The sequence below is a fragment of the Auxenochlorella protothecoides genome, assembly GCF_000733215.1.
Source record: "Auxenochlorella protothecoides strain 0710 unplaced genomic scaffold scaffold53, whole genome shotgun sequence".
Lineage (NCBI taxonomy): Eukaryota > Viridiplantae > Chlorophyta > Trebouxiophyceae > Chlorellales > Chlorellaceae > Auxenochlorella > Auxenochlorella protothecoides.
In genome coordinates, this window is record NW_011934321.1 from 406,709 (window position 1) to 434,346 (window position 27,638).

General features: G+C 64.4%; 10 protein-coding genes across 10 annotated transcripts in view; 4 read left to right on the forward strand and 6 right to left on the reverse strand.

The window, feature by feature from the left end:
* The window catches only part of F751_4562 (Poly(A) polymerase), a gene marked incomplete at both ends in the record, with an annotated part of 4,103 nt that extends 2,172 nt beyond the window's left edge, over positions 1-1,931 (forward strand). Inside the window, 5 exons of the mRNA XM_011401957.1 lie at positions 190-522; positions 668-853; positions 920-1,247; positions 1,338-1,465; positions 1,767-1,931. Coding sequence (XP_011400259.1) covers positions 190-522; positions 668-853; positions 920-1,247; positions 1,338-1,465; positions 1,767-1,931 — 1,140 coding nt within the window. The remainder of the gene's footprint in view (positions 1-189; positions 523-667; positions 854-919; positions 1,248-1,337; positions 1,466-1,766) is intronic.
* Positions 1,932-2,717: 786 nt separating this feature from the next.
* On the reverse strand, positions 2,718-5,079 carry F751_4563 (Trehalase; the record flags this gene model as incomplete). Its single annotated transcript, XM_011401958.1, has 5 exons — positions 2,718-3,549; positions 3,701-3,916; positions 4,077-4,126; positions 4,376-4,639; positions 4,870-5,079. 5 exons carry the CDS (start codon positions 5,077-5,079, stop codon positions 2,718-2,720), a joined length of 1,572 nt encoding a protein of 523 aa, XP_011400260.1.
* A 163-nt stretch (positions 5,080-5,242) lies between these two features.
* Positions 5,243-5,557, reverse strand: F751_4564 (hypothetical protein; the record flags this gene model as incomplete). The annotated part of the gene is made up of 2 exons (XM_011401959.1): positions 5,243-5,394; positions 5,500-5,557. The coding sequence occupies 2 exons, from the start codon at positions 5,555-5,557 to the stop codon at positions 5,243-5,245; spliced, it is 210 nt and encodes a 69-aa protein (XP_011400261.1).
* Positions 5,558-6,075: 518 nt separating this feature from the next.
* Positions 6,076-10,842, reverse strand: F751_4565 (Nuclease domain-containing protein 1; the record flags this gene model as incomplete). The annotated part of the gene is made up of 12 exons (XM_011401960.1): positions 6,076-6,237; positions 6,405-6,647; positions 6,935-7,165; positions 7,311-7,448; positions 7,850-8,329; positions 8,393-8,605; positions 8,699-9,130; positions 9,434-9,729; positions 9,916-9,964; positions 10,145-10,360; positions 10,473-10,553; positions 10,702-10,842. 12 exons carry the CDS (start codon positions 10,840-10,842, stop codon positions 6,076-6,078), a joined length of 2,682 nt encoding a protein of 893 aa, XP_011400262.1.
* Positions 10,843-11,277: 435 nt separating this feature from the next.
* F751_4566 (hypothetical protein) lies at positions 11,278-12,904 on the reverse strand (the record flags this gene model as incomplete). Its single annotated transcript, XM_011401961.1, has 4 exons — positions 11,278-11,391; positions 11,541-11,643; positions 11,896-12,008; positions 12,266-12,904. 4 exons carry the CDS (start codon positions 12,902-12,904, stop codon positions 11,278-11,280), a joined length of 969 nt encoding a protein of 322 aa, XP_011400263.1.
* Positions 12,905-13,606: 702 nt separating this feature from the next.
* Positions 13,607-22,749, forward strand: F751_4567 (60S ribosomal protein L10; the record flags this gene model as incomplete). Its single annotated transcript, XM_011401962.1, has 11 exons — positions 13,607-13,798; positions 14,051-14,197; positions 14,467-14,956; positions 15,176-15,291; positions 15,510-15,682; positions 16,298-16,409; positions 17,213-17,272; positions 17,329-17,391; positions 17,506-17,592; positions 17,830-17,927; positions 22,224-22,749. 11 exons carry the CDS (start codon positions 13,607-13,609, stop codon positions 22,747-22,749), a joined length of 2,064 nt encoding a protein of 687 aa, XP_011400264.1.
* F751_4568 (Transcription factor ABORTED MICROSPORES) lies at positions 18,940-21,233 on the reverse strand (the record flags this gene model as incomplete). The annotated part of the gene is made up of 6 exons (XM_011401963.1): positions 18,940-19,110; positions 19,440-19,748; positions 20,039-20,222; positions 20,414-20,637; positions 20,979-21,046; positions 21,179-21,233. 6 exons carry the CDS (start codon positions 21,231-21,233, stop codon positions 18,940-18,942), a joined length of 1,011 nt encoding a protein of 336 aa, XP_011400265.1.
* Positions 22,750-23,141: 392 nt separating the features above from the next.
* F751_4569 (ADP-ribosylation factor-like protein 2) lies at positions 23,142-24,264 on the reverse strand (the record flags this gene model as incomplete). Its single annotated transcript, XM_011401964.1, has 4 exons — positions 23,142-23,267; positions 23,561-23,804; positions 23,993-24,103; positions 24,200-24,264. The coding sequence occupies 4 exons, from the start codon at positions 24,262-24,264 to the stop codon at positions 23,142-23,144; spliced, it is 546 nt and encodes a 181-aa protein (XP_011400266.1).
* F751_4570 (hypothetical protein) lies at positions 24,014-24,409 on the forward strand (the record flags this gene model as incomplete). The annotated part of the gene is made up of 1 exon (XM_011401965.1): positions 24,014-24,409. One exon carries the CDS (start codon positions 24,014-24,016, stop codon positions 24,407-24,409), a length of 396 nt encoding a protein of 131 aa, XP_011400267.1.
* A 1,128-nt stretch (positions 24,410-25,537) lies between these two features.
* Positions 25,538-27,280, forward strand: F751_4571 (Oxygen-evolving enhancer protein 1, chloroplastic; the record flags this gene model as incomplete). The annotated part of the gene is made up of 6 exons (XM_011401966.1): positions 25,538-25,605; positions 25,698-25,806; positions 26,044-26,235; positions 26,387-26,455; positions 26,576-26,719; positions 26,951-27,280. The coding sequence occupies 6 exons, from the start codon at positions 25,538-25,540 to the stop codon at positions 27,278-27,280; spliced, it is 912 nt and encodes a 303-aa protein (XP_011400268.1).
* Positions 27,281-27,638: the final 358 nt, after the last annotated feature.

The following is a 27,638-nucleotide window of genomic DNA, read 5'->3' on the forward strand; positions in this document are numbered from 1 at the left end:
TCTGGGAATGACCTGCTGTGTTGATCATCAAGTAGCATGGGCAGGCCTGGAGCTGTTCAATGACAAAAAAAGGCTTGCGGCGAGGGAAGTCGAGGCCTGGCCCCCTCCCTCATTCATCGCCCCTACCATCTCATGCTCCTCCCCCCCCCCCCTCTCCTCACCAACGACAGGTTTTTGTCAGGGTGGAAGTGGCCCACGCCCATCCTGCTGCGCCCCATCGAGCGCGACGTGTCGCTGGGCATGCCTGTGTGGGACCCGCGCGAGAACCCTCGCGACCGCTCGCACCTCATGCCCATCATCACCCCCGCCTACCCCGCCATGAACTCCAGCTACAACGTGTCGGAGTGCACGCTGGGGGCCATGGTCGACGAGTTCGCGCGCGGCGACGCGGTGTGCGACGAGATCCTGGCGGGCGGCGCCGGCGGCGTGACGGACTGGGCGCGCCTGAACGAGCCCTTCCCCTTTTTCACCGCGTTCAAGCACTACCTCCAGGCACGGCCGAGAGGCTCGGCTGTGGTTTGGGTGGGGAATGGGGTGTTGATCGAGGGCTGAAGGATGGACGGAGTGACATCCTGCAGCTGAGTGTGCACATGTGGCTGGAAGGGGCGCCAGAGTCAGAGACAGCACAGAATCATGCGCCCTCTCACCCCCCCTCCTCCTGACAAAGGTGGACATTGTGGCGGCCAGCGAGGCGGACTTTGAGGCGTGGGAGGGTTGGGTCACCTCCCGCCTCCGGCTCCTCATCCGCTCCGCCGGCAGCATCGTGGAGGTGCGGCCGTGGCCCAAGCCCCTCCGCCCGCCCGCCGACCCCCTGGCCTGCTCCTACTTCCTGGGGCTGTCCAAGAAGCGGGCGGTGGCGCTGACGGGTGCGTACGCGCCGCACGCCCCCGCCCCCGCCGCGCGCGTCGACCTCACCCAGCCTGTCAACGACTTTGCGCATCGGGTCAAGGACTGGGCGGAGCGCCGGCCGGGCATGGAGCTGGCGGTGAGGCACGTCCTGCAGAAGCAGCTGCCGGACTGGGTGAGGGCGGCGGGGCCGGGCGGCGCAAGTGGTTTGGCGGCTGGGCAGGGCGCCGAGGAGGCCATGCAGGACGCCGAGGGGGCCATGCAGGGCGCCTCGGCGGCGCCCACGCCGGCCAACAGCAGGACCGCGGTGGACGCGTCAAAGGGTTGTCCTGCGCAGGCGGCCAGCGGCGCAGGGGAGGAGCTGGAGAGCCGGCCCGCGCATGCTCCAGCGCCTCAGAATGGTGAGGGGCTACCGCCGATGGCGCCACCGCGCAGGGCGCCAGACGGGTCCGTGCGCGTCCCGGAGCCTGCCCCCAAGCGCAGCCGGACAGAAGAGACGGGGGGGTCGGCGCCGAGCAACGCGCCGCGGCGCGCGGCCTCCGACCTCAGCGTCGTGGACCTCGGGGCGGCGGCTGGGAAGGCCGACAACGTCTGCTCCACCACCGAGGCCTCCTCCATGGTGGGTTTTTGGATGGGGCGGTGTGGTAGTGGAGGGTCGTGTATGTTGGTGCATTGGGAATGACGAGACCAGCTGCACAGATCATGCAATGTCAAATGTTTGAGTCTGTGAGTTTGCACGACTGCACTGCAGCTACTATGCACACACGCACGGAGCCTCGGTTCCGTGCTGCCATTTCCAGCGTTGCGTCTTGCAGAACTCGCATGCCTTGTCCCCCCCCGAGTCTCCGCGGCATCATCACCGCCTCTACCCAGCCCGGGACTCGGCTCATCCCCGCCAGACACTCCCTGTGGCCACACAGGACGTTGCATCCATGCAGACCCTGGGCGATGCTGCAGACGCCGAGGCCGCGAAAGCAGAGGCCGGACTGCGCGGAGTGGGCGAGCTGGCGGAGTGGGCCGTTCTGGACTCCGAGGGGGCCACCGGGAAGCCGACACCCCCACGGCCAGGCGTCACCGTTCGGTAGGGGCGGGGCGGGGGAGTAGGTGCGGTGGCTTGTGCGCTCTGGTGTACAACAACAGGCAGGACGGGTCGGGGAGACCGCATCACAGTCCACCTGCACCAAACCTCCGCCCCCAGGCTGGCCTCTTGAAAGCTTGTCGGCAGGCAAGGGGCAGGCGCCCATCGCAGCGGCGGGTCCTGCGTGCGCGACAAGTTGAGCACCGCAAGGTAGGTCTCGGGACCTAGCCCCTCTCCGTGCTTGTGTGGTCGCGTTCATGAACGAGGACAGTCAGAGCGCTGCATGGCAGCAAGTTCGACAGCCTTGTGCGGAACTCTCCGGCCATGGGTACAGGAACCATATGTAATATACTTGGGAACTCATTCCAGTAGATTTTGAGTGAGGGAATGAGGGTCTGGCCGGCTGGGGTCAAGGTCAGTGCATGTCAATGCTTGCGTACAGGGCCTGTGCGTGCTCGTTTGAGACCAAGGCATCACATTCAAGCAGCCTCGCTCAGGAGCGATGGGTGGCATTCGCTTACAGGCATCACAGCGCTGTGGGGGACAAGGTTTGCATGCATGACAAGAAAGATCATCGGTAGGTTCATCAGATGTAGCAGAGGGACACGTTTGAATTCAGGGGTGACACCATGCTGAGCCAGACATGCAAAAGGCGGGATCCAAGGAGCGAGGGCATCCTCGGGGAAAATTGATCGTGCAGTAGGAAGGGCAATTGTCTACACCAACCCTCCTAACTACGGCAAAGGATGCCAGGTACTGGTAGCTGGGACCCCCAAATCTCCAGCAAGAGCTCTCACAGGTCGTACTGCTGGATGAGGTGCAGGGCCACGCCGTTGGTCCAGCCAAAGCCGGTGACGACGGCGTACTCGCCGCCGCCCCCCGGCCGGCCGACGAGCGTGGAGTTGAACTTCTCGAAATTGGCCCCCGTCTCCTCCCAGGTACGCAGCGCCTGGTTGACGTAGGTCTCGGCGATGGTCTGGGCCAGGGCCTCGGCCTCGGCGCCGCCCGCGTTGCGGAAGCCCTGCACCAGCAGCCCCTGGATGGGGGGCCAGACGTTGGGGTAGTCCCACTGCTGCCCAGACTCCACCAGGGAGGCGGGCACACCGCCCTCCATCAGCAGGCCCGAGGCGTTGAAGGCGGCCACGGCCGCGGCGGCCTGGACGCTGCCGGCCTCCGCCACGCCGGCGTACAACGGGAACCAGTTGCTGGGGAAGACGACAGCGTTGGGCGCGACCGACACGGGGCCGGCAAGCCCATCCCCGTCCTCGGCGTCGATGATGAGGTCGTACCACTGCCCCGCCGCCGGGTCCCAGGAGAGGGCGTCCAGCGCCTCGCGCCGCGCCTCGGCGGCGGCGTCAAAGCGGTCGGCGACGTCGGCGCAGCCCAGCGTATCGGCAAAGGTCGCGATGTTGCGCTCCATCTGGTACAGGAAGGCGTTGAGGTCGGCCGGCAGGACACGCGTGGTGCGGATGGTGGACAGGTCGGTGCTGTTCTCCGCCAGCCAGCGCGTGGAGTAGTCCCAGCCGGACTCTGCGCCGGAGGCCAGGTCGCGGTACAGCTGCCGCGTGGCTGCCGTGGGGGCGGCGGGGTCAAACCCGGCCTTCCTTGCCGTCTCCTGATCCTCCCTGGGCGTGAAATGCGAAGAAGATTGTTGTGATGGATCCCTGATGCCTGGAAGAAGGAGTCGCATCCGGCCTCAGGGACCAGGGCCACGCTCGCTTGCACCTACACGTCAACCACTCACCCAACCCCACCCCAAATCACACAGACACACACCTGAAGGACTCGGGTCTCGGAGTATCCCAGTCGGCATGGTAGCGGCTCAGATTGTAGGTGGTGGACCCGTCGGGGCTCAGCACCTCCACCTGCTTGGGCGCGCTGGTCCAGTAGGCGTGCTCTGCTAGCAGGGCTGGGAGGGCCCTCTCCAGCACGCTCTCGTCCCCGCTGGCCTCATAGACAATGCGGACCATCTCGCTGAACAGCGGGGGTTGGCTGTTGTGTATTGTGGGGGTGGTAATTGGAGAGAGGGGTGATTGGATGGGCGGAGAGGGATGTAAAGGTGCAAGACACACTTCCTTGAGGGGCAAGCAGATGAATGAATCCTGACCGGCAGCAGGGGCATCGACCACACCGCCAGCATGCACCTCCACACCTGCGGTTGATGTAGTATGTCCTGATGCCGTTGGGTATGTGACCGTACGTCTGCGAGACAGCGGGCAGGTGGGAGACTTGTGAAGCATTGTACGTCCGAATGTGTCAATGCTACAGGGCATGCCCCAAGAGGGACATGCAGTGCTCTAAGGACCGACATCGAGTGACGCCCACTTCCCTGGCGCTTTTCAAGAAGCGCCTTGTGATGAAAGGAATCGTGTCGAGATCAAGCCATGCGCCCACCAGCCACAGCGCACAGCGAAGCGACCCAGAGCGCAGCCTACCGCCGAGCATGCGCACCTGGACGAGGTAGGCAAAGTTGTCCAGGATGTTCTCGGCCAGGGTGGTCAGATTGCTGGCCAGGAGGCCCTGGATGACGAAGAAGCTGTCCCAGTAGTACACCTCCCGGAAGCGGGCGCCGGGGACGACAAAGGGGTTGGGAACGGGGAGCATCGTGTAGAGCTGAGTGTCCATCGACACATTGGGCGCGACCTGGCGGGTCAGCAGGTTCCAGGCCTCGTACAGGGAATCGGCCCAGCGCTTCAGGTTGGGGTCCTCGATGGTCTGTGCAAGGAGGGAAAGCGGGGGGTGTTGAGGAAAAGGGAGGTGAGAGATGCGGTGGTTTCACGGTCACAAGCTTTGTAATCACGAGTTCCCTGGCCACGCAACATGCCACCTTGGGGCACGCATGAATCAGCACAGATGTTCCCTGCCTGCTTCTGCGATATGCATTCTAGTTGCACTCCAGGAAACTATGAAGCCCTCCATCCCTGCAGCCTCATATACGGACGCACCTCAAACCACTCAGGAGGGTTGGGCCCGACGAGGCCCGTCACATTGGCGAGGTCAGTGCCGGGCTCGGTCAACCAGGTGGCCACAAACTCTTGCAGCGTCTCGTTGATCGTGGCATTGGTCTGGAAGGCCTCGATGTCGGTGAGAGGGTCGGGCAGGCCCAGCTCAGCGTATGCCGCATACACCTCCGAGGGTGGGGCGGTGAGCGGCATGTCCCTGCAACAGTCATGGATATGCGTGGGAATTCAGCCTGAGGGTGCTGCAGTGCTGGCCTCGTTCTTCGGATCGGTGCTCCAGGGGTTATTGTGTATGGGATTGAGGGGGGGCTCCACAGCTTCTGCTGTACTTCGTTCAAAAGATCTTCCCGAAGGGTACTCACACGATGGATTTAGAATCCGGGAACACGAGCGCCTCATCCACGCCCGCCACCAGGGTGTTGAGGAGCAGCGGGTTGGTGATGCCATCGTTACCCACCACCCCAGTGGTGTCGGGTGTGAGGGCGACGCAAGCGTCTCCCTGCGCCATCCCTGTGCGGCGGGTCGGTGTCAGATGTGGACATCAGCTGGGTTCAGCGAGTGTGTGAGCCCTGTAAATCTAAAGATCAATGCCTAGCACTGCCCTGGGCACCGTACCTGGGCCGGGCAGCGTCGCCAGACAAGCGATGGCGGAGAAGAGGATCATGGACCGCATGACGGCAGGTCCCCGAGGCGCGACTTACACCTCGACAGGGTTGTTAGGAGGCTGTACCACAGTTATCTCACCGCTCGTTACAATTCACTCTTGGGTTTGGCCCAATGTGTCACAAGATATGTCGGTCCTCGCATCAGGAAGGCTGGGTTCCAGGTAGCAGCACAGGCAATTTCCGGGGGTTCTTTAAGCTGACGTAGGATTAAGCCGCGGCCCCTTGGGAGCGCTTGTCCTCGAAACAGGGTGGTATTGTCACCAGGATGAGAAGCAGCCAAGCAGCCACTTGTGGCATTGCTTGCAACGCCGGCTCAATGCCGAAACGGACCTGCCATGGACGGATCGCATGGTTGCACCGCACCAGCGACGGCGAATGCCCTCGAGTCATGCCTCTCAGATCAGAGGCATGGACATGCTTGCAACAATGGGAATTTTGGATTGTGTCGATGCGCAGTGGACATGCGGGACCCGATTCCTGCCTGAGACAGCTGTGGATCTGCTCGTGCCTCGGTGAGCCATGCCTCCTAGCGCCGGGGTCCTGCGCTGCGCAGCTTGGGGTAGCTCCCACCCTCCTCCTCGGAGTCGGACCCCGGATCGCCGTACCGCCACAGCCCCACCCGGCTCCGGCGGGCCTGGTCCTGAGCGGCGCGCACCTCCTCCAGCGCTGGGGAAGACGAGCCTCGTCCCTGCGATGGAGAGTCGTGCGTATCCAGTATGTGTGCCCTGTGGGCTCGCCGGGCGCTGTATCACGTACGTCACCTCCCGACACACCTTGGGGCCCACGTACGATCTGGTCCAGCCTCGCGCTACGCGCACTCCCCACCCCACTCCCCCATCACCCCAAAACCCTCACCTTGGGGGCAGCCAGGCGCGCCAGGCCCGCCGCCACCAGCTTGGCGTTCACGCTGGACTCGCCCTCGGCCCCCGAGCGCAGAGTCAGGTGCAGCTTCACCGCCGCCTGCGCGGCCCACTGCTTGCCGGCGGCCTGCACTCGCTCCCTGCTCTCCACGACTGCAGACAGCTTGGCGCCCGACCCCACCAGCTCCGCCAGCATGGAGGCCGCGTCCACGCCATACTCGTCATCCAGCCCGGGAGCCTTAGGAGGGGGTTGGGGGTTGCAGGACGAATTCGGTGAAGCGGGTACGAGGTTGCTGGGCGCGACACGTGGCCAAGAGCAGTGAGAATAGATTGGAGACGAATGCTGTGCATCGGCAGTCATGCCACCCACTCCGACGTGAGAGGCCAGGGGTGCACACCTCCCCTGCCCGCTGCGTCCGAGTCAGCGCACGATGGGCTCCGGCACCACGCTCTCTGACGAGGGGGTTCCGACGCTCGCCCCTTCCTGCCACCGCCCTCCGACCAACACGCAACCAAGCCACCCACCTTGACGAATGCCAGGGTGGCCGGCGTGGCCTGCGGAGCCACCGCGGCGAGCGCGGCGTCCATGGGCCGCACCGCCGCTCCCTTGGCGCGCTGGCGGTTGCCAAAATCGACGAAGTAGACGTCGTACTCCGGTGCGGTGGGATCGGCGGCGTGCACCCGCTCCACGCTGGCGCGGTACCACTGCCCGTCCTCGTACCGCGCCACGCACTTGTCCCCGGCGCGCAGCAGGGCCTGTTGTTATGTGTGTGCGTGGGAGGGGGGGGAGGGGGGTCTGGGTGGGGGGTGTGGGGGGGAGGGTGGACGACGAGGTGGTGAGGATGGTTTCCCGACTCTTCCTGCTCTCCGGCGCTGCTGCCCTGGTCGACCATGCGCGCACCGTCTGGGGAGGCGTGGCGCCGAGGTCCAGCGCCGCCAGCTCGTCGGCAATCCAGGTCACACGCGGCTCGGCCGCGTTCTGGAAGTAGAAGCTGGTGGCGTCCTGCACCTCGGTCACCACCACCTCCAGCGTCTCACCCTGTGCAAGTTTTCAGGGGGGAGGTTTGGGAAGGTGTGAGAGGTGGAGTAGGGAGGCAGGGAGGTGTATGGAAGACCTGGGGTGCTGGGCTGTACGGCCGTTTGTATTCCTGATGTTGTACGCTCGTCGACTCAACCCTCCAGTGGACAGGATCTGGAGCGGTCCAAGCTCCCGATGCACAATGGCCACGAGAGTGCACTGCTGGGCTTCCTGTGCATGACCCACCACCACTTTCTCGGGCAGAACGACATTGTGCCGCATGCCACGTAAACGCAGCGCCCCATCATGTCGGTCCCTGCGTCAATCCTCCCCCGCTCCTGCCCAGCAACGAGATTCTCCCTCCCCTCTCCAGATCCCTCGCCCCCACCCTCATACACACACACACACACACCCTCGCCCACCTGCCCCCCCGCGCCAGCCTCGTCGGCCTCCGCCGCCCCCGTGACGGGTGCCTCGTACTTCTCCCAGACCTTGAGCTTCTTGGAGCGCGCGGCCTCCTCGGCGGCGGCCAGCTCCGGGTGGCGCGAGGCGTCGAAGCTGGGGTGCAGCTTGGCCAGGCCGGCGGCCAGCAGCGCGGCGCCCAGGTCCAGCTTGCCCGCCGGCACGTGCAGCGTGCCCAGGAAGGTGCCGATGCGGTCCACGCCCTCCACCTCCAGCACGACATCGCGCTGGAGCACGCGGTCGCGCACGAACGCCAGGGCCTCGGCCCAGTAGGGCTCCTCCGGCACCGCGGCGCGGCCCGCCGAGGCGGCCTGCCCGCGCGCCGGGCAGCGCACGCCGCTGGGGCTGAAGGCCAGGGTGACGCCCTCCTTGGCCACGCTGACCTTCAGCCGGTTGGCCGACAGCACGTGCTCCACCACGCCGCGCACCTTGCCCGCGCGCTGGAGGAAGGGCAGGTGCGCGCGCGCGCGCTGCGCGGCGCCGGGGGCCGACAGGTCGTTGACGCGCGGCGCGGGGGCCTCGCGTGCTCCCCACTGCGCGCGCTTGGCCGCCTTGGCCGCCTCCTCCGCGGCCACCAGCGCGGCGTAGTGCGCCGACCGCTCCTCCTCCGCGCGGTGGCGCACCAGCTGCGCCAGACCGCGCTGGAGCAGCAGCTCGGCCGCGTTGAACCGGGCCTCGCCCTCGCCGGACAGCACAGAGCCGAAGGCCATGAGCCGCTCCTCGCCGGCGGGGGCGCCGCGCACCGCGGCGATGGCGGCGGCCGCGTCCGTGGCGCCGCCGCCGACCCTGCGCGTGTACTCCATGCTCACGCGCACGGGGCGGCCGATGAGGCGCGAGCGCAGGAGCTCGCGCGCCTCGGCGGCCCACGCCTCCGGCGCGCGGTCGCGCCCGCCCATGCGCGGCGTGCGGATGGAGGACAGCGTCACGCGCCGCTCGACGCCCGAGGCCGCGTCGCGCACCATGAGGCAGTCGCCGCTCACCACCTCGGTCACCGTGCCCTGGAAGTCGTCGGAGAGCTTGGCGGAGGCGGTGGGGGGCGGGACGTAGGCGTGCCAGACGCCGACGCGGGCCTGCCGCGCCGCGCGCTCCGCCTCGCGCAGGTGGAAGGCGGCGCCGGGCATCATGTTCAGGCTCCACTCCGCGCCCCTGGCCAGGCCGGCCTGCAGCAAGCCGCTGGCCAGATCCTCGCCCTGCCCGGACTCGCCCACGGGGTACGACACGCTGGCCACCAGCACGCCAAACTGGGAGGCAATTGTGATTTGGGGAGGGGGGGGGGAAGGATGTGGTTTGCAGGAAAATGAGGAGCCAGGCGGCGCAGCCTTTTGGCAGGCGGGTCGTGGGGAGGGCAACACAGGAAAGCCAGGTGGAAACGCACGAGGGCAGGGGAATCCGACGGTGCGTCCATTGCCAGGACACTGGGAACCGTATAGACAAACGCCTGCACACTTTCAACACGCTGTCCCCATTGCCGTTCAGGGGGCCACGCATAGCATCACTCCCCCCCCCCCCCCTTTCCCTCACTCCGTATTGACACCCCATGTCACCTGGCTGACGCCCTCCAGGGTGAGTTTGACCTCGCGCTGCAAGGTACGCACTTCTGTAAAGTGCTTGGCCTCGCGGGCCCCTGCCTCGGGCTGGGGCGCCGCGGCGCCCTCGGCCGCGTCGGCGTCGGGGCGCTTGCCCATGGAGGGCGCCGCCACGCCCGCCACCATGACCGCGACGGGCTGCAGGGAGGGGAGCAGCGTGGCGCGCAGCATGCTGCCGCTAATGACGGCCTCCACCAGGGCCTGCACGGGCTTGCCCTTGCCGGTGGCCGCCAGGAAGGACGCTGCGTCAAAGGCTGTAAGGAAGGAGAAGAATGGTGTGTGTGTGTGTGTGGAAGAGTGAAGGGATTGAGTATAGGGTTCCGGGTAAGCAAGGGAGGACTGCTGGCTTTGACAGGACATCAGCATTGTCACCCATTGCAGCCGGAGACCCATTGGGCGGCATTCACACGCCGCTCTCTGCCTCTCATATACCCACTCACCATCGCTGCTAGTGACGTCACGGACAGCAGCCTCGAGGGCGGCGGCATCCTGCGGGACGGTAAAGATTGTTTCGAAGACCTTCAAAGGCCACCAAAGAAGAGCTGCGCCGGCACAAATGCGGTTCAGCAGCCCAAGTGTAGCATCATCGGCCAGGCACACACTGCATGGGTCTCCGCCCATGCCCGCTCGATCAGGAATGCCCAGCCCTGCCATCCATCTCAAGCACACCTTGGTCCACAGGCCGAGCGCCTTTGCCTCGGCCTGCTCTTGGGCGCGGGCCAGGTTCTCGTAGAAGGCGGACTGCTGGCCGCCCGCGGGGCGCACCTTGGCGTACCCTGCCGCGACGACGGCCACGGCCACGTTGTCACGCTCGTTGAGGAAGACGGAGCCGAACTCGCGCCCGGCGCTCTGGTCCAGGGTGTACTCGACGCGGAACACGACGGGCTGGGGTGCATGATAATGGGGCGGGGACCTGGAGCGGGCGGCTCGGCTGTTCGTATAGGATCATGCAGAGCAATGCCAACATCAGGCAAGCGCCTTGGTCGGGTCCGCGCACCTTGCCGACTGTCAGCTTGCGCAGGAACTCGCGGGCATCCCAAGCAAACGGCTCGTCAGGAGTGGATCCGTCCCGCCGTCCCTGTGATCGGAGCAGGTGCAGGCCTCGGTGCTGGTGAGCTGTCTCGAGATCATCACCGTCAGAGGAACGAGTCGGGCGGCCACACCTCGCGGCACATTGCTACCATATGGAAATGAAACTAACACGAAAGCCCTTTACACCGGCGTACCAGGCGTGGGGCGATCAGAGACGCCAGGGTGAGGCGCTTCTCCGGGGGAATACCGGACTTCACAGCCCCAGCCACCACCAGGGTGTCGCCGCTCAGCACCTCCTTGACCACGCCGCGCAGCCAGCCTTGTTGCCCAGCCATGTCAGAAGGTGGTGGATGAGTTGGTATTGGGGTGGGAGATCCCTCTGGGGCGCGTACGGAAGTTGGGTGCACCTGGGCCTGGTGATGAGGAGTGGGAGAATCGGCAGGACGTGCTCCCAGGCCTGTTGATCCAAGAGAGAATGACGAGTTGCCCTGTCGAGCGTGCACGAGGTGAAGTAGGCAGACAGGGTGCATGGAACGCGTGCTTGGCCTCGACACGGTCGACCGGTGTCGGGAATCCGTCTGATACGCGCCGCACACAGCATGCCAGATGGCCGGCATGGGCTGCTGCCTCTCGACACGGCCAGTTGATGCAGTACAGCACCGTCGCTGGAGAAAACTTGACATCGTGCATCCAGAAAGGATTGGGCCATCGACGGTAGGAGGAGGATTGAGCAACAGGCAAGCGTGCAACTCAGCATTCGCGACTGAAGATCACAGCTGGGCTCCAGGCTCCTCCTTCTTGGGCTCTACTGCCGAGCTCTGTTCCATCAGCGCCTCCAGGTCCACGTCCTGCAGGCTGACGATCCTCAGTCTCGCCACATCGTCCTGGGAGATACAGTGGATTACGTAATGGACAAGGGAAGCCTGAGGAGTGGGACCTTGGACCTTTGCAGCGCGGTCCCTGGGCTCCTGATGACTTGCAAGGCTGCACAGCGGCACATACAGCACACTATCGCATCTCCCCACCTCCGCACCTCTGTGGCACCAAATATCTTTCTGAGATCCACCTCCTTGGCAGCCTCGGGAGAGAGCAACCCCTCGACTTGCGTCAAGTATTGGAGCTTGGAGAAGAGGGCCCTGTGTGTTTGGGTGTTGGCTTGTGCTTGATTCACACGTGCTTGAGAAGGCACAGGCTATAGTTGTTGTCAGGCCAAGCATGAACCAGAAGCTTTTGTATATCCCATGTACTGCACCTGCCATTTGAACATTCGCAAACCCATGAAGCTTGGCAGCACTCTCGGGCCTGTTCCGCCAGGGACAACCACACACCCAATTCCACATCACACCACCCAAAGCCTTCCCAACGCCAGCCCTCCCTCCTCCCCACACCTGCTGGTGGCCTTGCGCTCAATGCCCGCCCCCGTCATCCCCGAGGTGTCCAGCATCACGTTGCCGTACTTGTCGTAGATGCGCTGGGCCCGTTCCCGCAGCGCAGCGGCAACCTAGGCGGGGGGGGGGAGGAAAGAAGAACCATGGGTTTTGTGCAGAGCACGGTGAGGGGGGCGTCCCGTGATATCCAGGGCACCCATCAGCACTTGCACTCGTTCAATGTATATTGGAGTGGATACAGGGCAAGGAGCCAGGAATTGTCCCACTGCCAGCTCCATTTGGATCCCCACATACACATCCCTCCTCCCTCGATTATTTGCCGCCCCACCCCCACCCCCCCCCGCCCCCCAAAACAATCACCAAGCCCTACCTCGGAGTCTGTGAGTTGGAGGGCGGCCTTCAGGGCCAGGAGGTCGTCCACGGCCTCCTGCTTGAAGGCGCGCTCGCGCAGGAGGTACCAGAGGTACTTCCTGAAGATCTCCACATTGTTGAAACCGGTGCGGAAGCGGAGGGAGCCCAGGATGCTCCCCGCCAGCCCCGCGCGGTTGGACGGCAGGTACTGCGCCAGCGTGGTCACCACCAGCTGGTTCTTGTTCACGGTGCGGTGCCGGCGCTGCTGCGGGCTCAGCGCCTTGCGCAGAGCCTTGACCCCAACCAGCACCACGTTGAGCGCCAGGAAGCCGCCCAGGCCCAGTGCCGCGTAGCGCAGCGCGGGCCGCTCCGCCAGCGAGGCGGGCAGGCTGGGCAGCGACACCCAGTGGCGCGTGGCCGCGGCGTCCACGTCCTGAGCCGCGGCGGCGGCGGCCTCCTCCGCCCGCTCGTCGGCGGCGTCCTGGGCGGGGAAGTCGGACCCCGCCAGCCCGTCCTGCAGGCCCGTGGCCTCCCTCAGCTCTGCATCCCCCAGTTCCAAGGGAAGGACCTCCGGGGCGGGGTCTGGCGTGACCAGCTCCCCGTCATCCACTGGTGGCGTGCCAGGGTGGGCGCGCACAGGCGAGAGCCTGGGTCGCATGCGCCATGCTGAACCGCCTGCTATGGTTGGGGGGGAGCCGCGATGAGCAGTCATATTACATGGTCCTGAAGAGCATGCCACGGGCTAGAACATGACATCAGCACCCCATGTCATGCGATTGATTTCCGCACTGGTTCCACCTCCCGCTTCCCCACAGAAGCTGCTCACCGGAGCGACGCACGAATGGGTCACCAGGAAACCGTCCGTATGTCCCGATGAGCGACCTGTGTTGGCTCACGCCTATGCCTTGGCACGCAGCCATGTCCCCAGATGGCCTCGCCCTATATGACCGGAAGGAGGGTGCCCTGGATGTGAAGCAAAGCTTACTGAACACGGATCCTGGGAATATATCAAAAGCTTGGAAGCCTCGAAAACACTAAATCGAGAGACCGATGGTCGGCCTGTGGGCACGACCACGCGCATGCATGCCCATCTCGTATCGTTGCCCGATCGTGGGAGGGTCGCGAGCGGGGCAGTAGAAAGGTCGAATTGTTGCGCCCTGGGGCCCCCCCTCCCTTCCAGTGCCGGCCGGCAGGAACTTCCAATCATGCATGCAGACCCACCTCCCGCCCTGCATTCATATTAGAACTGCTCACATATGTAGGTGGTAGGCTGTGGACCCAATCCTGACACCCCTTCCTGGGAGCACCCAGCTAGCGCTCTGCCCGGCGACCCCAGGGCGCCGGGCTGTTCGCGTCCGTCATGGCTCCACCCAGCCCCCTGCTGGACCCCACCCAGTCCCAGCTGGCGACTGTGTCGGGCGATGGACGCCTCAAAATATTCGGCGTGGCATCACAGCGCCTGACCGCAGACCTTACCCCGGCAGTGAGCGGCGCCATCGGCGCAAGCGGGGCATCCGTCGACATCATCACCAGCATCTCCTGGGGCAACAAGGTGGGCTTTGGAGTGTTCAAATACTTCGCATGCAAGCTTAGATGTTCCAAAGGCTGCAAGGGTGCAGTAGTCTGCGTGTACGAAATCGACAGGCTTTGGGGAGGCTGGATGACAGCACTTGCGCATGCATCCTTCCCCAGGGGCAGCGTTTCAGTCGGCAATCAACACGAAACCCACCACCTTCAGGGTCGCATTGTTGTCGGAACAGCCTCCGGAACCGTGAAGGCTGTGGACTCTGCATCGACGTCCCAGGCCTGGAACACAACCCCCACCGGTCTGGAGGGCGGCGTGGCGGGCCTCGCCCACTCCCCAGATGCCAGGCAGCTGCTGGTGGTGGGCAGGGTGGGCGGTGCTGCCGTGCTCGACGCTGCCACGGGGGCGGGCGTCTCCTCTTTCCAGGTGAGGTCCACCGCATCGGTTTTCAGGAGTGGATGGTGGATGCCTGAGTGGAGGGATGAGGAGACATGGAGAGTGGGAGGGTTCTGGAGTGCAAGGTGGGGGGGGGGGGGGGGACGGATCCAGCTCAGAGTCCTGCCCTTGCCAGAGTGAGGGAGCGTGGGGAGGCAGAAGTTTGACACCCCCTGGATCCTTCATCTCAGAACCTCCATGCATGGACTCCTTCCTGGCATAGTATGCTCTACAAACACGCACATGCATTCCCCATGCAGGGCCCGAAGGGGCCGCTGACGGGGGTGAGCGTCCTGTCCGAGGGGCGCGCCCTCATCAGCGGCACCACCACCTCCCTGGTTGACATGGCCAGCGGCTCCCAGCTGGCCACCTGGACGCCGCATGCTTCGCCCCTTGCCGCCATCGCCATCGTCTCCGGCGAGGCTCATGTGGCCACCGCCGGCAAGGGCGAGCGCTCCGCCACTGTCTGGCGGATGGCCCCCGGTCGCAGGGGCAAGGCCATGCGCTTCACGGCGGCGGCCACCCTGAGCCTCCGGGTCCCGGCGCGGGCACTGAGCGCCGCCGGCATGCAGGGCCAGGAAGGGGGCGTGGTCGTCGCCGCTCTGCTACAAGACGGCAGCCTGGAGGTGTTTGTCGCTGCCGAGCTGCCCACGAAAAAGGGACTGCCGGCGGTGCAGGCGACCCGCGTCGCAAACACTGGCGAGGGCGCGGGGGTGCTGAGCGCGACGATAAAGTCCGCAGACGCCTCGGGTGAGTGAGTGGGTGTTTTGGCACGGGGAAGATGGGAATGCGAATGACTGGCTGGCGGGTGTCTGGGAGGGGCTGGACCATGGGAACAGCGTACAGAGAGTGTCGTGAAGGCGTTCTCAACGGTGTGGCAGAGTTTCCTTGATGGCGCTGTGTTTGGATCCAGAGGTGACCATCTAGACCAGAGCTTGACCTCGCCATTCCTTACATCTCTGTCCTCAGGATGCACCCTCCTGCTCGCGAGTGGGCCGGCTGCCAAGCCCCACTTCCAGACGCAGCATGTTGCCTTCAGCACAGATGCCAGCGCACCCACAATCATCCCCATCATGAGCGACGAGGTGGGTGGGATGTTACACGGGGACTGGGGTGCCTTCCAGCTGATACCCCAGCGCCATGCTGTACTGGGAATCACAAGGTCCTATGCTGTGCGCAGAGTGCCGAGGGCATGGGTGCAGTGGTGCCAGCGTGCCCATGGTTCAAGTCAGGGTGTGCGTCGCGGATCTGCTCTGGCATGTAGCGCGTGAATCTACTTTGGCCCCCCGCCACCCCCACGCAGAGCCTGCTGGTGAGCTCGCCAGCAGCCATCGCCTCCACGGCCCCCGCTGCGGGCCCAGGAAAGAAGGGCGTGAGCATCGTGGGCGTGTCTGACGTCGCCCGGTCCACGGTCGCCACCCCGTCTGGCCCCGGCAGCAAGCGCGGCGCTGCGCAGGCGTCCGATGACGAGGACGAGTCCATGCCCGAGGTGAGGGGGCGGCAGGGGCGCTTTGGTAGGACAAGACGACGGTTGATTGGGGTTCTCTCCTGCGGCGCGCCTTGATCACCACGCTCCGCTTGGAAGCCTCTGCTGCCTTCGGACAAGGATTGGCCCTCCATTCGCAGACCCACCCTGGCGCCGTGCGCCAACAGGGTCACAGGCCTCCTTTCTTCAACCATTCCCGCCCCACCCCGCTCCTCCCTCCCAGGCGCTGGGCGGCAGCGAGGACGAGGCAGCGCAGGCCGCTGAGGCGGGCCCCACCCTGGGCGAGCGCCTGGCGGCGCTGCAGGTCAGCGCCGGGGTCGCGCCCGCCCCCCCCCTGCGCACGGCACGGGCCTCCCCGCCCGGCCGTCGGCGGCCTCGCTGGCCACGTTGCTCAGCCAGGCGCTGCGCAGCGGCGACCGCGACCTGCTGGAGCGGTGCCTGGCGGTGCGGCGCGAGCGCGTGGTGTCGGCCACGCTGCGCGCGCTGGGCCCCGCGGACGCCGCGCTGCTGCTGCGCGCGCTGGTGGCGCGGCTGGGCGCCAGCCCCGCGCGCGGCGAGGCGCTTGCGGCCTGGGTGGGCGCCACGCTGCGCGTGCACGCGGGCAGCCTGGTGGCGGACCCGGGCATGCAGCCCGTGCTGGGGCGCCTGCACCAGGCGGTGGAGGCGCGGCTGGCCACCTACCAGCCCCTGCTTTCCCTGGCGGGGCGGCTGGACCTGGTGCTGGCCCAGGCCCAGACCGCGCAGCGCGCGCAGCAGGCGGCGGGCGCCGCGCCTGCGCCCGCGCCCGTGCGCGTGCAGCTTGGCGAGGATGGGTCGGTGGCGGTGGAGGAGGTGTATGGGGCTGGGGGCGATGCGGAGGAGGAGGACAGCGTGAGCGGGTCGGAGAGCGAGGAGGAGGAGGACGACGAGGATGGTCTCCTACCAAACGGGGTGGAGGACAGCAGCGACGAGGAATGAGTGGCCGCGCTCTTCTTGGCCATTCCTACGACATGTGACATCACGCCTGTAACACAGCAGCAGTACCGGTTGGCATATCCTGACGATGCGGGCTTTAGAGGGCGGCTTGTAGATGGGGGGTGTCGCATGTGGCATGGCGCGCATGCGATGCGCGAAAGGCGCCAGGGGTCGAGCCAAGCAGGCTCCCCGCACGCCTGCACCACCGAGGGGCGCGGAGCCCTCTTCGCCTTTTGCAGTACGTTTTCATACTGAATAGTGTCGTGGGGAGCAGACACCGAGGTGCATCCTGCGATCAAATATCTGGCGGCCGGGCCCTGACAGGGCCGTACTCCCGGCAGCAACATGAGGGCGCCATCGCGGGGACGGGGCGGATTCAGTAGAGGTGGGTTGCGCTGAATTAATTTATCATCAAATGCGTGTGCATGCAGACTGCGGTGGGGGGACTGGAGCAGGCAGTCGGGTTCCCCCGCAAAGTGAATTCCTTGCGGGGCACGGCGCGCCGGGGGCATGGCGCTTCAAACCGGCTGAGGCTCTCAACCCTGCACCGCCCACCATCACAACAGGTGGCGGCAGTAGCTTCGGAGGCCGTGGAGGTGGTTTCGGCGGGCGCAGTGGCGGTTTCGGTGGCCGGGGCCGGGGCGGGTACGAGCAGCAAGGCCCACCTGCGTCTGTCATCGAGGCGGGCACTTTCGAGCACCCCTGCGAGGGCGAGGCTGTGATCAAGCTGGCTGATTCCAAGCAGGTGAGGGGTGGATTGACTGTGGACTTGGGGCAGGGGTTTCAAGGTGTGATGATGGCACTGTGGGAGACGGCGAGGTACAAATCATGCCATGTGCTCTCCTCCAACCCCCTGCAGATCCCCTACTTCAACGCCCCCATCTTCCTGGAGAACAAGACCCAGGTTGGCAAGGTCGAGGAGATCTTCGGACAGATCAACAATGTGGTAAGTAGGGGAGCAAGGCCTCGGGACCACAGTATGTGGCTGTTAAATGTGTACTTTGCTGCACCGTATATGCGGCCGTGTGCCTTCCCATACTGCGTTTGCATCTTATTAAAGATCGGAGAATGGCTGTCACTGTCCTGTCTGCGATGTAGACGCTTATGCCCTTCCCGCGCTTCTGTTTGGGCTTGGCGGTGCACATGGGACTTTCTCGTCAACCCCCACTCCCGCGCCCTGCAGTTCTTCACCGTGAAGATGAGCGACGGTGTTGTCGCCACATCCTACAACAAGGGAGACAAGTTTTTCATCGACCCCGCCAAGCTCCTGCCACAAGAGCGGTGGGTGGCGTGACACGGCCGGGGGGGGGGGATCCTTTGTGATGACTTGCTAGTGAGTGAACTGCTCCAGACCTGCTGCCTGCCCTGTCAGCCCCCGCAAGGAGAGATCAATGGGGTGTATCTTGTCCTCCAAGTCAACGATGAACCCCTTGCGTGCCCGCAGCTTCCTTCCCAAGCCCAAGGGCGCCGCTGGCGGCCGGGGCGGAGGTCGCGGCGGCGGCCGGGGCGGTCGGGGCGGACCCGGCGGTCGGGGCGGCTTTGGCGGCCGGGGTGGCGGCGGCTTTGGCGGCCGTGGCGGCAGCTTTGGCGGCGGCCGGGGGCGGAGTCCAGGTGAGATGAGGGTGTTCTTTCAGCTGCCACACACCCGGGCCCTCGGCAGTGGCAGGGAAGGTCCGTGCGTGCAGACCCATGACCAGGCTCAAACATCCGCATCAATTCCCCACCAGGTGGCTTCCGCGGGCGGGGCGCCAGCCCCGGCGGTTTCCGTGGCCGGGGACGTTTCTGACCTTGCTCTGACCTTTCTTCTGGTATCACAGTCCCAACCAAGTGCCTGCCAGGCATGTGACTCACAGCCTGGGCGACGCTAAGGGAATGACAAGGGTCAACACAGGTCAAGAGAATTTCAAGTTGAGAGCACGGTGCTGTGGGTTGTTGGGAAATTGGGGTGCAGGGCACGCAAGGGGGGGCAAGCTGCTCTTGTGTAAAGGGCAGGAGGAGGGTAAGAGGGCGACGGAAGGGCCCCCCGCCATGCGGCGGCGCCGTTGCGAGGCCGGGGGGCAAGGCGGCACTATTCTACAACAAGTTGGGGGCAGCCCTGTGGGACGACAGCTCCCTGCTTGGGGGCCCAGGTGGAGGCAGTGCCACCCTGGGGCACCTGTCCCGCCCGGGTCGTCCACGCTGAGCACAGGCCTCTGAAGCATCTTGAGTGCCTGGCAGGCGCACGCTGGCATCTGCTTCCCCACCCCAGCGGAGCCCATCCACCTCGCTCCGTAGCCAGCGACTTTAAAACCCCTCACTGGTCGGCCCGGCGCTTCTTCTCGCCCACGGCCACCGAGTCAAAGATGACGGCCATCACGGCGTCGCGCAATGCGGACAGGCTCACCGCCTCCCCGCGCTCCAGCCGGACCTGGAAGACGTCGCAGACCATGCCGTGACGCGTCGTGGTCACTGCCGCGCTGGTGATCTGAGGACAGGGGGGGATGGAGGGGCGGGGAAAGGTAGGGGAGGGGTGGCTGGCTGGGTTGGTGCCGGTGGTTTACAGAGGGGAAAGTACAGGAGCGCAGCGCAGGGGCCAGGTCAGCGCCCCCGATCTCTGCTGGCCACAGGATGGGGGGTTGCAGAGCACCACGTGTACCCCAGAGAAACTCAGGAACATCAGGCATTGAACCCCCCATTCATGTCTCCAGCCCATGCAGATCGATGATTCAGCACACCCACCCCCCAAGGTTGCTTCTTTTCCCTCCCTGCCTCCCGGTTCCCTGATTTCCACCCCTGTCGCCCCCAACCGCCCACCTCCAGGGGCATGGTCTTCAGGGCGCGCACGATGTCGGCCAGCAGCCCGGCGCGGTCCTTGCAGTGCACTTTCACGTAGAAGGTGTCGTCTACGGCCTCCACCACCACCCCCTCCTCCATGGGCGAGGCGTCGTCCGGGGCCTGGGGCAGGTCGGGGTGGGAGTCGGCGGAGCGCTGGCTGTTGGAGGACAGCTCGCGGTGGAACTCGCCGGGCGGGCAGAGGGCCGAGGAGTCGTGCTCCGCCCCCGCCGCCGACACGCTGGTGGAGGAGGTGCCCTGCCGCCGCGGCCGGGGCTCGCTCGTCACCAACTGGAGCGGGGAGCAGCGGAAGGGGGGGGAGGTGTGGCCGCACGATCATGGCAAGGGCAGGAGGAGAGGGAGCAGAAGCACGGGCAGCAACCTGGCGCCCTGCCGTCGCAAGCGGTGCAGTGTGTTATGGCGAGCCGCAGACGTGGTGAATGAGGGACCCGGCACGCGCGCGCGGTTTTTGGTGCCAGCGCGATGGGCACTCCCCACCTTCCCGCCCGAGACCGTCACTCACGCCCACCCCGAGCCACACACCACACATCAGAGATCCGCCATCCCGCCGACCCGCCCACCTTTTCTTGGAGGTCGCGGACCAGCTGGATGGTGTCGGCCAGCACCACGTGCTTTGGCCGGCGCGAGTCGCTGCCCTCGGCCGCCTCACCGGTGCCGCAGCCAGCCTGTGGCGGGACCAGGTCGCGCAGCTCGTCGATCAGGGAGTTGATGCGGTCCCGGCGCTGCTTCTCCACCGTGCTGTGGCTGACGTGAGGCCGGCCGTCGCGGCGGGGGGGGCCGGTGCGCTCGACCGCGCGTCGGACCCGCGGCTGCTCTGCCCGCCGCCGGCCGCCGCCGAGCCGCCGCCGCCGCCCTGCTGCTGCTGCTGCTGCTGCCTGGGTGGGTGCGCCGTCGGCGGGACCGGGGGCAGGCTGTCGGGATGGCCGCGGCTGAACATCGCGCCCGGGTGGGGCATGCCCGGGGGTTGTGGGGCCTGCTGAGGCGAGTCCAGAAGCTCCAGCTTGACGCCCAGGCCGGGGGAGTCGGAGGGCAGGAAGGGGGACATGCGGCCGGGGTCGAAGCCCCCGCCGCCCACGTGCAGCAGGCCGTAGTCGTAGGGCTGGGGCTGGGCGCGCAGGTTCACGGTCTCCGGGGTGGGCAGGGTGCTGGCCAGGTGGGGCTGCATGGGATTCAGACGAGTAGGGGGAGGGGGGTATGCTCGAAGAGCAACACATGATCAGTCCAAGAAGAATGATGCGCTGAATCCATTTTGCTTCCCAGACCGCGCGGCAGGCAATACAGACCGTATTGCCCCTGCACGCGGCTGTGATGGTGCTCCAGCCAGTCACACCCAGGATCAAGCAAGGCACGCATGCCCACGGCCGCTCCATGCATAGAGTGTGCACATGCATGCCCGCCCCCAGGACTGACCTGGAACTGTAGGGGTGGTTGGCTGGTGCCTGGTGCCAGAAACGGCAGGGCTTGGGGTGGGGCAGGGAATGGCTCCCCCGGGCCCCTGACCTGTTGTCGCTCCATGAAGCCGAGCACATCCTCCAGCTCCTTGTCAGTGAAGGTGTAGTCGAAGTCCCCTGTCCAGAGGGAGGAGGGTGCGGGTGGGATGGGGACGCGGTAAGCAGGTCGCGGCACACGGGAGTGACCCACCACTGCAGGCCGCAGGGCGCGCAATGCCCGAGGCATCGCGTGCAGAGATCCTCACGTACCGAAAACGCCATGCGACAGGTTGATGTCGCCGGGCGCCGGTAGACTGGCGTTCATGGCCAACTCTCAGACCCTAGGGCGCTGCCGAGGGCGCGCCTCGTGTTCCGAGGCTGCAGGGCTTCTCCGAGGCGCCTGATTTGTCTCTATTCCCTCAGAAGGGTGAATCCGAGCCGACCGAGATGCTCATCACGTCATGTTAAGGGATGATTTCCGATGAACGCCCACGAAGGACCCGAGCCGAGTGGGCAGGGCCTAGAGCCCCGGCGCCCTCGACCAATCGACCCCGGTCCCTTCCACCTGCAAAACTCGGCAGCCAAAGGGCGCAAGGTGGACTGGCACCGGCCTCTTTCCGCTGGGAGTAGGACAGAGAGAGAAGCTACAATGGCGAGACGTGAGTGGGGCGTCGCGACCACTTGGGCTGCCCTCCCGCCGGGCTGCCTGCCGGCGCCAGCGATGGCCTCGCTCCGCCGGGGCTGCAGAGGATGCATGAGGCGCGCGGACATGCCTGGGGGTCGCTCTTGATCCCGAAAATATCCCCACTCCGTCCAATGCAGGTCCGGCCCGCTGCTACAGGCAGATTAAGGGGAAGCCATACCCCAAGTCCCGCTTCTGCCGTGGTGTGCCCGACCCCAAGATCCGCATCTACGACGTCGGTGCGCGTCGCGCCAATGTCGACACCTTCCCCAGCTGCGTCCACTTGGTCAGGTGCGCGAGGGGCTCCAGAAAAGGCCCTCCGGGTCAGGGAGGGAGTCCCGGCCTTGTTGACGTGAGCCCAGACTCATCCCCCCCAGCAAACGCGTGGTGGGATTTGTCGCGTGGTAGGAGTCGCGGCTCCGGGCTTGAGAACCCTGGTCAGGAGCCCCGGGCGCGACTGCTTTCCACCGTGCTGCCTTCTGGAGACCAGGGGTGGAGGGGAGGAGCCGGGAGCCTCAGCAAAGCTGGACGGCCGGGGATGGCACTGGACCTGACAACCCTCACGTCACTCCCGCAACCCTTCTCACTCACAAGAAGCTCATGTCCATCCCCATCTTCCCCCCCCCTTCTCAGTTGGGAGAAGGAGAACATCTCCTCCGAGTCCATGGAGGCGGCCCGCATTGCCGCCAACAAGTACATGGTGAAGAACGCGGGCAAGGACGCCTTCCACCTGCGCGTGCGCGTGCACCCTTTCCACGTCCTGCGCATCAACAAGATGCTTTCCTGCGCCGGCGCGGATCGGCTGCAGACCGGCATGCGCGGCGCCTTCGGCAAGCCCTTTGCCCTGTGCGCTCGCGTGGCCATCGGCCAGATCCTGCTGTCCATCCGTTGCCGCGACGCGCACGTGGTGGTGGCGGAGGAGGCGCTGCGCCGCGCCAAGTTCAAGTTCCCCGGCCGCCAGAAGATCGTGGTGTCGCGGAACTGGGGCTTCACTGCCTTCAACCGCGAGGACTACATCCAGTGGAAGCAGGAGGGGCGCCTGGCCGCCGACGGCCTGAACGCCAAGCTGCTGGGCAACCACGGGCCCCTGGCCGCGCGCAAGACCCACGAGCTGTTCGAGGGCCCCGCCCGCACCTACAAGATCCCCGTGCACGCCTGAGCCTGGAGCGCGCTGCCTGTGTAACAGCTGGACCAGAGTGATTGCGGTCGATGTAGCGCCAGACCAGAGGGGGCCCTGTTTTGCTTGGGAATCCAGCTTGCGCTCAGGGCTGAGGGGGAGTAGTGACGCACGATGCAAGGAGCTCACAGGATGCGAGAAAGTTTGCCTTAATCAGCAATGCTTGGCAGGATCCTCCCACACTCCCGACCAGCATGATGACTGTTCAGGCGGATGGAGAGGAGGAAAGTGGCTTTGCCTTTAGGGACTCAGAGAAGTTTCCAATTGGACGTGTGCCCCAAGGTCCCAGAGTCACGGGGGAGCAGTGAAGGCGAAAAGCATGTGTGGCATAACATGCGGGAGTTACGTACGAAACGCCGATCACCGAGCGGAGCTCAGTCCAGCATGTAGATGCGTTTGGAAATGTCCTCCACGACCCAGTCAAAGGCGGGGAGGACCCCGCTGCCGGTCACGGCGCTGCACCCCGCCAGGTGCCAGTGCCGCCGTCCCAGTCCCTGCAGCTGCAGCACCTGAGTGGGGTGGAGAGGGAGCGGGTTGGGGAGGGAGCGGGTTGGTGAGAGAGTGGGTTGGGGAGGGAGCGGGTTGGGTAGCTTGCTGAGCAGCCATGCAGCGGCTTCGATACATTTCAGGCATGGCCCCCTTCCACGCAGTCAACTTTACGAACCCAGCCATGGCCTGAACAAAGGGGGTCTGTCATTGGCATGCTATAACGCTCCTTGAGCTTGCCATCACAGCTTTGCACCGGCCCGCCGAGGATCCTCTTTCACAACATGGCCACCATCAACCAGGCCACCTGCTCAATTTCCGAGGGCGCCAGGGCACCTGCGATGTCCTGCTTGTTTGCCAGGACCAGGAGGCTGGCGCCCGCCAGCCGCTCCTCTAGCAGGAGCCGTGCCAGCTCGGCGCCGGTGTCCTCAAGGCGCCGTCGGTCTGCGGAGTCCACCACCCAAACCAGGCCATCGGTCTGCTCAAAGTAGTTGCGCCAGTAGCTGCGCAGCGACTTCTGGCCACCCACATCCCAGATATTGAGGCGGAAGCTGTGCAGGGATGAGATGGTAGGGGTGGGAAGGATGAGGGATTCGCAGCGCAATAGATATCCATGCCCGCTGAAGGTGTCTGTGGCAAAATGACGTGTGCTGCCTGAGCCATGCGTACTCTTACTGAGGACAACTGCCATGCACTATGTAACCATTCCTCTTGAGACTGGATTCATCTCCATGCTCACCCTTTGAGCTGTAATGTCTCGATGTTGAAACCTAAAGTGGGGCTCACGCTCTTGACGTCGCCACCCGTCAACTGCTTCAGAACCGTGGTCTTGCCAGCATTGTCCAGCCCCCTGCGCGCATGTGTGGATGGTGCTCATATTGCGATTGGGGTGCTCGATGGAATTTGCATGCGATCATCGGCCTCCTTCTCTCGGAATGAGGCTTACACGACGAGGAGGCGCATCTCCCGCTCCTGCCGTTTGACTTTCCTGATGATGCTCAGGAGACCCATTCTATTAAACTTTGTGATCGAACTCTACATACTGCTAGTTTGGGTATTAAATGCATTGACTTGTGACAATGAGGGCAAGCGGAGGGCTGACTGCGACATGACTGGGAAATCTGGCAGATTCTGGACCATCAGAGGGTGGGGATGACTGAGGACAAGTATTGCGATTGCACGTTCTCCAGCGCAACCCTTCGCGCACTCCTGCTCCAGTTCAGGGCATGCTCGCAGGTTTGATCTGACCATCCGAGGGTGTAACCCAAACACCTTGCGGAGATGGTGGTAGGGTGCTCAGGCCCCTCTTACCAAAGCCCTTGCTCCAGAAGCACTGGAAAAGCTCTGGTCTTCATCCATGAAATTTCAGCAAAAGAGTGTCCAGCATACATGCAGCAGTCTGGATGTTTCAGTGCCCCAGGACCAGCACGAGATTTTCAACCTTACAACTTGGTAGATTATGAAAGGCCCACAACAGCACATTATACCCCGTCGTTTCCCCCGAAGATGGGTGGTCACCCTGCCATGATATGCACATGTCAGAGATGGCCGGGAAACTGCACTGTTTATTGGCACTTGTGTCGTAGCTCCAAAAAAACTCGGGGCAGCCAAAAGTGTGATTGCATGGGGCGCTGGATGCTGCGCCAAATTGCTTGGTCGTCAACGCCCAAGAACCGCATCAAAAGGATGGAGCCGCCCCATGACGCGCTTGGCTGCCTTATATTTGTTCATGAGACCTGCTTGCCAGACTCATCACCCTTTGGTTGTCGCAAAGGCACCGTTGACGAGTTCAGCGAGGGGAGGAGAACTTACCCCTGCACTATAGCACAGTCAAATCCTCGTATCAAATATTTCATGCGACTCTATCTCACGTCCCTGATGCCTTCAAAGGAACTCAAATCGAAATACGGTCGTCATACATGCCCATATTCATGATTCGCAAGGAATTAGGGTGGCCGGGTCACACGCCCATCTCATGGGTACTTATATCCTCGCGCAGCGGCTATCAGACGATTGACAACTATACGAGACCATTAGACATGTTTTGCCCAGAATAGATGTGCACAGATACTTGGAAAGCCGGTGTGTAGGAAATCGGCGTGGGAACTCCGTGAAGTGACTGCTGGAAAGGAGGAGTCAATCGGTATGTCCGTATCCTGAAGATAGCGATGGGGTGTTGCCGAGCCTCCAGGTGAAAATCGATCAACACGCGACACTCGCCCCTTGCAACCAGAATCAGAGGCTTGAATCGCCGTTGAGAATAGTAGCTTGCTGCCTTGTCGCCATGCAGAGCGTGTGCGCGCAGTCGGTTTCATGCAAGGGGGCCTTCACCCAGTCCCTGCGGACCCCCCGGTGAGTCATGGCGCCGGGAAGTCTGCTCGAGCAGGATCTCATGACACTCGATTTCCAGTGGCTTAATCTCCATCCTCGCTCCTGGAGTGCAGATGCAGCAGGAGCCAGCTCGTCTGCCGGGCTGATGGCAAGGCCGGAGCCTTCATCAAGACCGTAAAGAGCGGTGCTGCCGCTCTGGCTGCCTCCCTCCTCCTGTCTGGGGTGAGCAGGAGTTTGCTCCTGATTTGTTCGAGGGAAAGCTGTGCACGCATCCTGGTCGGCTCCTCTTTTGATGAACGTTTCTGGGGGTGGGATCGCTGGGGTTCCTGCAATCCCTCAGGATATGATTCCTGCACCCACTCCGGTGCATCAGAAGGAAGACACGCTTGGCAGCTCGCAGAGGCCCTGCATGCACCACTCCCATTCACCCACACCCTTGCTCCCCCTCCTCCATCGTAGGGTGCGGGCGCACTGACCTTTGATGAGCTGCAGGGCCTGACCTACCTGCAGGTGAAGGGCTCTGGCATCGCCAACACCTGCCCCACCCTGTCTGGCGGCTCCTCCAACATCAAGGACCTGAAGAGCGGGACCTACTCCGTCAACAAGATGTGCCTGGAGCCCACGTCCTTCAAGGTCAAGGAGGAGGCACAGGTGCGGGACGAGAGGGCGAATGCGGTCAGGGACGGCAGGGCGCGGCTGGGGCTCTCCGGTTCGATGTAGTCGCAAGTGATGATGAGTGAAGGAGCTTCAGGCGCCTGCTGTTCCACGCTCACTTTCCCAATGCACACCCTCTGGTGTGCAGTTCAAGAACGGCGAGGCCGACTTTGTGCCCACCAAGCTCGTCACGCGTCTGACCTACACCCTGGACGAGGTGTGTTGACCCCTTTGGGGCGGGGTGAGGGCTGTCAAGACATTGGTGGATGGATGTGGTGCAGCCGGTTGGGGTTTCACTTCCCATGTCCGACCTCTGATTTACGATCTACCTCTGCAGATCTCTGGCCAGATGAAGATCGACGGCAGCGGCGGCGTGGAGTTCAAGGAGGAGGATGGCATCGACTACGCTGCAGTCACCGTGCAGCTTCCGGGCGGGGAGCGCGTGCCCTTCCTCTTCACCATCAAGGAGCTTGACGCCAAGGTATGGGGACTGGGGAATGGAGGGCAAGGGGTCCTGTGTGACTGCCAGGCAAGTATGTTGAACCACCTGCTGCTTAATCTTGATTTGGGGGTGCAGACATTAGGAACTGCTATTGAGAGTATATACACTCGCTGCAGAGGGAGCCGTTGCCTCACAGGTCTCCCTGCACAACACCCTTGTGTTCAAGCCTCACATTGGGTCCCCTCCCACACACCCACTCCCACCACCCAGGGGACTGCCGACGGCTTCAAGGGCGAGTTCACCGTGCCCTCCTACCGTGGGTCCTCCTTCCTGGACCCCAAGGGTCGCGGCGCCTCCACCGGCTACGACAACGCCGTGGCCCTGCCCGCCGCCGGCGATTCCGAGGAGTTGGAGAAGGAGAACAACAAGTCCACCAAGGCTCTGAAGGGGGAGGCCATCTTCTCCATCGCCAAGGTGGACGCCGGGACAGGGGAGGTGGCGGGCATCTTTGAGTCCATCCAGCCCTCCGACACGGATCTCGGGGCCAAGGTGCCCAAGGAGGTCAAGATCACGGGGCTGTGGTACGGGCAGCTGTCCTGAGCGGCGCCAGCGCCTCCCGGCCAGCTGGGAGGGGACCCTGAAGAAACGGAGTCGCAGTACTTGAGACGATGATCGCTTTCGATGCGCGTCTGCCATGGCGGGCGCGCACCCGCACGCAACACCCTGTAAACAAGCCAGTGCTCTTGGGAGAGCGTGGCGGGTCCGAGGGTCAAGGGTGGGAATCGAGGTGTTGTGCACGGACAGAGAGGCAGGCTGCCAGGGCAGATCTGGTCACGGCCGGGAGGTATGTGAACCCGACTTGTATCTTGTCGTCCTGCTGTGTCGATCCTGTATGAAGCAATCTTGTGACAAGTTGCAAAGTCGGTGGGTGGGTCAGGGTCAACCTGGAAAAGATCCT